We start from the raw sequence: 10,294 nt of genomic DNA on the forward strand, positions 1-10,294 counted from the left end.
GTTTGCTGGTAACCGGCCTGCTGCCTGAACAAATGGTACGATTAAAGGAAGACCAGGCTTCCTGGAAAGGTGTGACCGCATCGCAAAGGGCCCAATCAAGCAGAAAGGAGAAGTGCCGACAGCTGCTAACGCATTTACCTGAGCTAAAAGACCGCCTCTGTCAGGAGAGAAAAGAAAAAGTGAAGTGTGCACCTTTTAATTTCAGCTCGGCGTGAAGATTTATTCAAATCTGAGCAGTCAGTCGAAACACAAGACAGCAAATGTGACGGGGTAATGAGTCACTGATCTGTAACACCAAAGTTGGGACGAAACTATCAAATGACAAAGTTCCTGCTTTAGCTATTTTTTTAATGTCCCTTTTTTTTCCTGGCCATGACACAGCAGTAGCTCCAGATCAAAGTCCTTGCTGAGCAGCTGTGTGCTGAGGCCAAATCCACACAAACCTTCACTGTCACCCAGTTCCTCTGTCGCTCTGAAATCTCCCACAGTCGACATTAAAACAAGGATTTCAGCAACATGTAGAAAAGGCTGTTTTATTTTTAAAGGAAGCAGTGTTAGCCCAGAGGAAGGACTTGGATAGAGACAGGGAGTGGCTGCCAGAGCAATGATCACTCTGCAGTGAAATGAAACTCTGACACTCTTCTCTCCCCAAGAATAGTCTGAGTAATGGCAGCTATTAATTGTTTTAACATGAGCTCGTTCTGGTATCTATACGCCCAGATAACCGTCTTGTATGAACAGAACAGGGAGGACTTGAGCAAATTATGTGTCAGGTGTGGTCAAGTTAAATGAGAATGTTTGCATATTTTAGTTAAATGTGCCACCAGGAAGTTCTGTATTCAAACCTTTGAAATTTTATTTAAAAACATAAATCCCATTCATGTTTTTTGACAAAAACAAACCATCAAACTGTCCTACTTTCATGCCAAGATTTACAAAAGAACTACAGCAGATAAAAGCTATCGATTGAGTAAAGCTGTATTGCTCATTTAAATGTAATTAAAGGCATGTATGGTGTGGAGTTTCTCCAGGCCTGACAACACCAATGCATTCCAGGTGTTGTTGCATAAACAGTTTTTAAGGCTTGAGCAGGACACGTTTGATGCCCCTCTTTCTCCTCTGGAAAACATCATGTTTAACCTGTAGGGTCAGACTACAGCGTCTTAGGGAGGCTTTATCCTTATTATTAGTATTAAATGTATCCATATAATTATTAGAATAACCATTATTACTAAGGGCTTCCAAACATGTAAAAGCTAGAGAGGGGGAGGAATGAGGTAGACTTGTTATTTACTGGACTTTACAGCCATTTAAACTGCAGAAGAAGAAAGTCCTGAAGATTAAAGGTTAATCTGTGGAAATCTGCTTTAAAATGTAGAACATGAAGAGTATCCATAGTTTACATACATACCATATCATTCCTGATTCTCCAGCTCTGCTGCGACCGGATAAGATTTTCTTCTTAAAGCCGAACCCCCACCACAAAAAATTAAATAAAATAAATAAAAAAAAAACACTCCCCACTCAAGCTCTCACATCGATTATATAAAAAAAAAAATTGCCTGCTTTTCTAGTAAACACGCCGTCTGCGTCCCGCATTCAGCCTCTCATTTCAGTCAGTGAAGTTTTTCAGTCACGAGAAACATTCTATCCTTCACAAGCTGGAAAACAAAATCTGCTCGGGAAAAAAAAAGGAAAGTAAAAGGGGAAAGAGAGAGAGAGAGAGAGACGAGGGGGAAAAAATGCTCAAACTCTCGTTCTCTCACAGCGACTGGACTGGAGGGAGAAAAGGAGGAGGAGGCGTTGGAAAGCCCTGTTTCGTTGATTTTTTTTTTTCTCTCTCTCTCTCTCCTTCTTGGTCCACTAGCACCACGTTGTTTTGACCGATTATTACTTCCTTTGTTGTGTCTGAAAAAAAAAAAGAGTCCGTAAAAAGAAACACGGTTCCGGTTTACTAAAGCGTTGTTTTCAGAGTAGAGCGGCTGTCTTTTCTCATGTTAAGCCTCGCGCAGGATAAATGTGTGACGTTGTGTTCAAGTCCAGTTTTTTTTTTTTTTCCCCCCTCACATTCCCAATAATGGCGGCCCTTCTCCTGAATCTACCAGCGTTTCCCCTCCTGGTTGCAGACAGCAGAAAGAGTCTCGCCCAGCGGTTTGTGGACACAATTACAACTCGCTCTGTTTCTGATAGGCTGGCCTGCAACACGCAGGGAAATGGATACACAATTTTTTGTAACTATATCAGAAAAAAACAATGATCACGGAGACCTTAAATGCAGCACCAGGACACCTTTAAATCAGCTTATAAAAATAATAATAAAAAAAATCATTGTCAGGTGAAAAGATAAAAACAAAAACAATCAAATGCATTTATCATATTTTAGATTTCTATTCATATATTTTTATCTACTGCATATATTTTGAAGTTGCCATAAGCAATATTCATTCAGGCTTTTTTGAAGGCTACAGCATTTTTTTTATTTAATTAAAAAAATTACTCATTCTCAATTCAGTGCCTGATTTAGAGGAATGTCAGGTTTTGTTTTTTTAGCTAACTCTTACCCATGAATATCATTCAAACATAACCATGGGCGTAATTTGCAGTGGGGTTAGGGGGATATGACCCCCACAATATTTTGATCCAGTCAAAATAATTCTATATAAAACATTGAGTCATGTGTTGTAATTGCTCCGTATCGTACCAGGTAAATATATATTTTTGGGAAATTGAGAAATTTAGGTACGTCTTATCCTAAAAAATGTCAAATATTTGTTACTGTTAAAAAAATTGTGGGGGGGGGAACGATACATGCTATATTACCCCAACATATCCTGAATTGTTTTACAAAAGTAAATGATTTAATTAATAAATAAACAAATAAAAAGACAGACAGCATACCCCCCCCATCCCCACCCCAATGGTAGCCCTAAAGTTATGCCCTTGAGCACAACTCAAGGAATATACCAGTGTTGTGTAGTCAGAAACTAATAGCATCCATCCATTATCTTTACCTGCCTCTGCTTTCTGGGGTGCCTACATCCAGCAGTCACTGTTAAAGAGGCCAGATACACCTGAGACAGGTCACAAATCCATTACAGTTAGTGTGGAAACAAACCTGTTCCTCGTGTATTATTTCATCCCAGCTGGTCCATAACCCTCCATCATCTACCACTTATCCGTGGTCAGGTGGCAGAGGCAACAGGTCTAGGAGACGTCCCTCTCAGATGCCCAAACCACCTAAACTGACTCCTTTCGATGCAAAGGACCAGCGGCTCTACTCTAAGCTCAACCTCCTCACCGTATCTCTATGACTGAGCCCCTCCACCCTTTTGGAGGAAGCTAATTTTGGTCTGTTGTAACTGGGATCTTGTTCTTTCAGTCATGATCCATATCTCATGACCATAGGTGAGAGTTGAAACATAGACAGACCAATRAGAGAGCACTGTCTTTCGCTTCAGCTCTTTCTTCACCACAGTCAACCGAAGCAACACCCTCATTACTGAGGACCCTGATCCGTCGATTTATCTCCCGCTTCATCCTGCCGTCACTGGCTCCGTTTTCAAATTCAATTTGTCCTCCTCTGACATTTTTGAATGTCCCATGGCTGCATCACACGTAATAGATTTGCTAAAGCGGTCACACAKGGCCTCAGACCTGAAGCCTCATCCAGCAGCGGAGAGGGGAAACATTTCTTTCCTGTGAAAAATCAATCATCTCAAAGGTTAGTCCTAATTACTTGAATTGTGCTTGCAGTCGTCCACTTGATAAAAGAATTACTATGAAGAGGTTTCGTACAATGATTAGTTCAGCCTCTGAACGAGTAATTGAATCTTCAGAGGAGGACAGTGAAGCTGTAATTCTATAACGGAGAAACTTCTGTTGTGCAGAGTATAAAACAATGGGCTTCAAGAGCTCAAAATCATATTTAATGTCTTGATCTTTGAGACTTTTATGCGACTGGTGCCACAACAAGGCTTTTTTTCAATGGGGTGGGGGCAAACACAAATAGAGAAAACTATTCTGTTTTTTAAACCTGGTATCTAAGGAAACTGCCTTGACAATTTTCATAACCCGATGCATTTCACTATTAAYCCAGCTATCTCAGTCTGTTTCTCTATTTTATTATATTGCAGCAYGATGGCTAAGTGGGGTAGCACTGTTGCCTCAAAGSAAGAAGGTCCTGGGTTCATGTCCCGGGTTTGGTCTGTGGTCGTTGTGTTTCATGTTTTCGTGGGTTTTCTGCTGGGACTCCAGTTTCCTTCTAAAGTCCAAAAACTTGTACGTCTAGTCGACTTTCATTTCCAGACCTTCCTTCAAAAACAATCTGCGATCTCAATAGGATTTGCCAGTTGTACAACAAGTATTTGTGTCTTTAATAAAAAGAAGATTCAAACCAATASAATATGTAAGTTTAATCAAATTATCTTTTCTGTCATTCACTGTAGTAATTTTTCAAACCACAATCAGAGACCTGTCAGTCAGATCGGGTTGGGGGTGGCCATTCAGGTTTCAGGGCTGGCAAGTTCACCCMTCTGCCCCTGTTTTTGGGTCCTTCATTCGAAATTCTCCTTCTTACATCAGCTTCCAAKAATGTATATTTAAAGTCTGGCCTTTTACCTCAAGAACATTTAATGTGTTCAGTGTGTTGTTGTGTGAAATGTGACTCACCATAAATATAAAGCAGGTTTGAAGTGTGTGTTGTCGTTTGCTTGAATCATCATCCTTGCTTCTGTTCGGTCACATTAGCTGTGTTTTAAGCAATATTTACATGACCGCCACCACATAGAGCAAAGATTAGTTATTGGCCAAAGTTTCTGTTGATTAATCTTTTACATTCCTTTAGCCCTTTTTTGTTATGTCTATTTTTTTGCTCACCATAAAGCTTCTTCTCTCATTGAGGTGTGCTGTTGTGACACACACTGCTATTTAGGAGATTTTATTCTTACATGTTACCACAGTGTTATGAATCAAAGCACATCAGTACCAAAACACAGAGGAAAGACAAGTGCAAATCCTCCTTTTGTTTTTTGTTTTTTTTCCTATTTTACCTCAACTATTTCCGTGTTTGCAGCTGAAATATTTCTGGGTTCCAAGGTCAAGCACATTCTTTTACACACAGTTGTGCAATCCCTGACAATCATAGTCCAAACTACCCCCTCCACCACCACCTAAACGCCCAGAGGGCTCAGATCCAAGCTGTCTAAACTGGCCTGTAAACGAACTCAGAGCCCTCACAAAACACACAATAAACACGACAACATGGCCCAATCAGTAATCCAGATTGTGACAAATTACGCATGCCAAATAAAGTAAACAAAACAAAGCCAAAAAAAAATCTTAGGCATAATTTAGCAATAAAAAAGAAAAATCTTACAAATATGAAAAATAAAAAAGTATGCCACGTCTTGCACTGATAAATTTAAATAATCTTAGATAAAATTATTAATCGCATTATAATTTATATCACACTTCATAAAAATTTCACGAATTTCCAATGTCACGAATGGGAAAGGTGACGCTCGTTTCACTATTAAATGATAAACTGGATTTCCATACAGGAAAACAGCACGACCCCSTCTCATGTGATTCAAAACGTCACATAAAAGATAACGTCAAGAAGGGACGGGTGGGTTTTGTAGTTTCGCATCAAATGTTTCGCATTTTCAATTGAGTTTTATAGACTACGTTTCCCATGATGCAGCGCAACTTGAGCGTAGGCTTGCTTCTTCTCCCTTAGCTTGGAAAGATAGCGGTAGCGGACGAATCGTCGGGAAAAAAAAGAAATACTGATGTATTAAAGTTGAAGTGGTGCGTTATTGCTCAAAAACGTACTATTGTGGAGTTTCTAAGGAGCATTTATAGGAGACGAAAATGGTAAAACTCGTTTTCTTTGGTTATGTTTTAATTATCGGCGTCTCGTCTGTAGCAATGCATGCTAGCTTAAGATATCGACAGATAATCTTCATTCACACTGGTTAAATTAGAGTTGATGCCTCGGTGTTTTAAATTAAGTCACTCAAAGAAAATTACTTAGTYATGTTCAGTTTTTATCAAATGTTGCACATTATATTTTTGAGTGAGTGTAGTTTTACAATTTTATCTTTTGCATTAGTCAAGCCAAGCCCAAGTCTAGCCGTGTTTTTAGCTAATAAACAAGTTTCAAAACACACTTTTTGTTAKTGCAAACATGTCCTGCATTTTTGCTCCCGTTTTTAATGATTTAGTTTAAAGTTCAGTGTCTGTCTTTCTGTTTTCTTCAATTCCACAGATCCGCTTCATCCTGATCCAGAACCGAGCGGGGAAGACTCGACTGGCCAAGTGGTACATGCAGTTTGACGACGATGAAAAGCAGAAACTGATTGAGGAGGTGCATGCTGTGGTTACTGTCAGGGATGCCAAGCACACCAACTTTGTTGAGGTATGGACTTAATGAGAGTTAGAGTTAGGAATGAGGTCACCACAGGTTGAACAACTGTGCGATCAAGTTAGAGGCCATATTGAGATGGTTTGGGCATGTGCAGAGGTGGGACAGTGAGTATATTGGTATAAGGATGTTAGAGATGCAGCTGCCAGGAAAAAGACCTAGAGGAGATATATGGTTGTAGTTGGAGTGAGGACAGAGCAATTATTCCATAACAGGAAAAATGGACTGTGTACTAAAATCAGTAGGGCTGCATCAAAGAGATTGCCCTTTTAAGTTTTATTTAACAAGTTCTCAAATAAATACTACACAAACCTTGACTGATGTGTAATCTAGAATGATTCTAGTGAAAATATAAAACCACTGCCTCATCCTTGCCCCCAAAGAAAACCTCATCTACAGCTCTGCCTTCTGTTTTTTTGTCAGCCACTGGCTCATCATATCATACAGCTGATCTCCCTGCTCTTTTGTAAACTTTTCTTTTACTTTTGCTGCCACGCTTTTGTCACAAATCACTCCATAAACTTTTCTCAATCCTGCCTGGATTCTATTTTTACCACACTCCCCGTTTTCCTGAACAGTCAACCCAAAGTACTCGAAGTCCTGCAGCTTTGGGACCTCTGCTCCTTGTAACCTCACTCTGTTCCACCTGCCTTCCTCTCATTCACACATGTACATACTCTGTCTGCATACCCCCTCCTGTTCAAGTTCTCTTCTACCCATATCAGTCTGTTTCTCCCCATACCAATATGTCCAAAACAGTACTTGTATCTATTTATGTCAGTATATTCAAGATATTCAATCTGTAGAAAAAAAAATCATTCAGAAAGTAAAACGCTATATAAGTGTGAAAATTTAAAGTTTGTAAAGCCATACTAATCTGGTCTGAACATGAAAAATGGAACTTTGTATGCACCCTCTGGATTTTGGTTTTACTACACAATAAAAGACCTCACTGGTACACGTCATTAAAAAGAACAAAAATAATGTAATTTGTTCATTTTTGTTACATTTGGGTTTGTTCCACCCCAAAGCCTCAGTCTTGGTGCTGCTGCTGTTATTGTCAGAAGATAAGAGGAAGTTCATTAAGAAACATTTATCTCTTTTTGTCCTCACAGTTCAGGAACTTCAAGATTATTTACCGGCGTTACGCTGGTCTGTACTTCTGTATCTGTGTGGACGTGACTGATAACAACCTGGCATACCTCGAGGCCATCCACAACTTTGTTGAGGTAACAGAAACACACACACACACACTGTGTATGAACACAAAGATGATTTAGTTGTCACGGTCTGAGGAGTTCATTTTCGCCCACTGCTGAAAGATGGTGCGTTTGTGTACGTGTGTTTGTCTTTTAGAGAAACCTTTCATGAACTTCTGAATGAATTTTATTGAGACTTGCAGAAYATCATCACTAGAACCATTTAACACGCCTTTCTCTTTTAGCATAATAACATCTCTCCTTGAAAGCTTACTTCTCAGGATATCTCAGCAGTTTTGCTAATAATTAAGTGACATTGATTGATTCTAAACAACTGCCCAAATGTTTACTGTGGTAAAAGGCAAACTATAATTTTAACGTGTGAAAGCGTAATTATTTCAAATCGCGGCTTAAATGAATTGTTTCTCAAACATCCAGGAGTGAATGTTTGTTTATTGTCTGGTTGCAAAAGATTGCATGTCTGTGGTTTAGTTTTTCACAGGTTAGAATTCTTCGTCTTAGTTTGAAAGGTTTTTAGTGTTCTAGTAAACATGGTCTCATTTTAAACCCTGGTGGTTGGGTTTTTATTTATTTATTTCTGTTACGAATTTTACAAATTCACAACAAAAATACAATAATTCTGTAATTTAGGCTTTTATTACTTCTTTAAACTGACATCTGGATGGATGTCCCTGTGTGTAAACATCTTTTTATTACATTGTTAGGTGGATTGTGGCAGCCGTTCAAGCCTGTTTTTCTTCACTAATGCATCTCATAAAGCTCCATTCAGACTAACACAATCTATCAGCAGTCCCTCGACTTCAAAATAAAAATATGATTTAATTCACACTAATATCACCTGGCAACAACTTTGAACAGTTGCAGTGTCCATTAACCTTAATAGATGAGTATGCCCGACCTCGGTCTTTTATTTAGACCAATGGTGGACAAGCCTGGTCCTCAAGGACCACTGTCCTGCATGTTTTAGTTGTTTCTCTGCTCTTCCRAAGTTCTTCATGTTATATAGAAAACTTTTATGCGCTCACTCAGGAACAGGATAGGACCCGTTTGTTTTTTAGACAATGTTTTTTTTGGCACCATGTTTTTATTGAACAGTTTTGATTTGGTAGCCTTGAACTCCTGCATTATACCTCACACTRTCGATGATGACTCAAATGAAAACAAATTAATTTTCTGAATGAGCCATTCTAGTGTTAAACAAGCCCTCTCTGATTGACAGAACAAAATCRCTATTAATATTTTACTGCACATTGTTGTGTTATTAAAGGATCAAAAGTTTAATTTTCTCATTTTTTTGTCTGTTCTTCCTGGAAGGTGCTGAATGAGTATTTCCACAACGTGTGTGAATTGGACCTCGTGTTCAACTTCTACAAGGTGAGGACAGGGAAAGAAAATTATGGGATTTTTTTATTCTAATGTTGCAAATACCTTCAACAGAAAGATGGAACAATGGGATGTGGAAAAACAAACAAACACATTTTTAGTTGAGAATCCTGTAAATATGTATTGGAGGGCAGAATTTTTTTTAATTAGTCATTTTTAATGAACACCTGCTGTTTTAAATATTCACTATAATTATTTATCAACCTGAGTGCAATTTGATTATCTTTTAAACACAGTTGATCACAATAATCTGACAACTAAAGCTCATTTAGTCATGTTTTTAGCTGTTTAATGTGTTTCCATATTCTGTCAACAAAGAGGGGGAGTTTGGCACCGTTAATGTGACTTCTCCTCTTAAAGACGTTTCTCTGTGTACCTGAACTGGTGGTATTTGTTCAGTGTCAATGATTTTATCTTCTGACCCACTTTTCTCTGTATGTTTGAAGGTTTACACGGTGGTGGACGAGATGTTCCTGGCAGGAGAGATCAGGGAGACCAGTCAGACCAAGGTCCTCAAGCAGCTCCTCATGCTCCAGTCTCTAGAGTAAAAAAAAGAAAGAAAGAAAATTATCCTTCCTGCACACTTATCTGCTGCCCTGACCCCCAACTCGACCTTCACCTTATTTCTATCACTCTGAAAAAGAACCACATCGTCCTCCTGCCTCTACAGAGCCAACTCTTATCTCCAGCAGGGGAGGTGTTTAGAATATAAATACACACTATTGTTTACATATGGATATCTGAGTCCAGCTGAGTCTATATGTCACAATATTCTGTAGATTTTAAAATTAACATTTCAAGTTATCTGATCACTCTTCATCTAACCAGAGGCTGCAGACGGTTCAGTTTATCCCTGTGTAAAACTGCTTTCTCTCTCCTCTCCTCTGCATCTTAATAACCTAAACATTTATTTGATGCCACTACTATAACCAACAAGCACCGTAAAGATAAACCACCGCTGATGACCCGCAGCAGGTTCTATAAATCCACACAAAGAACCATCTTAGAGAGACAGTTTTCGTCCTCCTGGGTGTCAGACGAGTGGTTCACGTTCGATGTGACGACTCGAAATGGATCAAACGGTGCCTGTAGGTTCTTCTTAAAACACTTAAACACAGAAACAGAACAAGACCTGAACGTAGACCTGTATGTTTTCTCTAAAGCAGTACTGTGACGTTTGGTGTATCTTCTGTCAAATGTTGTGAAACAWAACTATAAGAGACAAGTTGGTTTAAGAGCCATACATTCCTTTGACGTTGCATAAAAC

The 10,294-nt window shown here is 39.0% G+C and overlaps 1 protein-coding gene across 1 annotated transcript; it reads left to right on the top strand.

Moving 5' to 3' along the window:
• Positions 1-5,725: 5,725 nt before the first annotated feature.
• ap2s1 (adaptor related protein complex 2 subunit sigma 1) lies at positions 5,726-9,581 on the top strand. The gene is made up of 5 exons (XM_014025464.1): positions 5,726-5,874; positions 6,269-6,418; positions 7,540-7,653; positions 8,959-9,018; positions 9,474-9,581. The coding sequence occupies exons 1-5, from the start codon at positions 5,872-5,874 to the stop codon at positions 9,573-9,575; spliced, it is 429 nt and encodes a 142-aa protein (XP_013880918.1). The 5' UTR covers positions 5,726-5,871; the 3' UTR covers positions 9,576-9,581.
• Positions 9,582-10,294: the final 713 nt, after the last annotated feature.

Source organism: Austrofundulus limnaeus, unplaced genomic scaffold (assembly GCF_001266775.1).
Source record: "Austrofundulus limnaeus strain Quisiro unplaced genomic scaffold, Austrofundulus_limnaeus-1.0 Scaffold477, whole genome shotgun sequence".
NCBI lineage: Eukaryota > Metazoa > Chordata > Actinopteri > Cyprinodontiformes > Rivulidae > Austrofundulus > Austrofundulus limnaeus.

Coding starts and splice junctions, on each gene's coding strand:
- ap2s1 (XM_014025464.1), top strand. Junction 6,419..7,539: donor AGCACACCAACTTTGTTGAG/GTATGGACTTAA, acceptor TTGTCCTCACAG/TTCAGGAACTTCAAGATTAT. Junction 7,654..8,958: donor CCATCCACAACTTTGTTGAG/GTAACAGAAACA, acceptor TCTTCCTGGAAG/GTGCTGAATGAGTATTTCCA.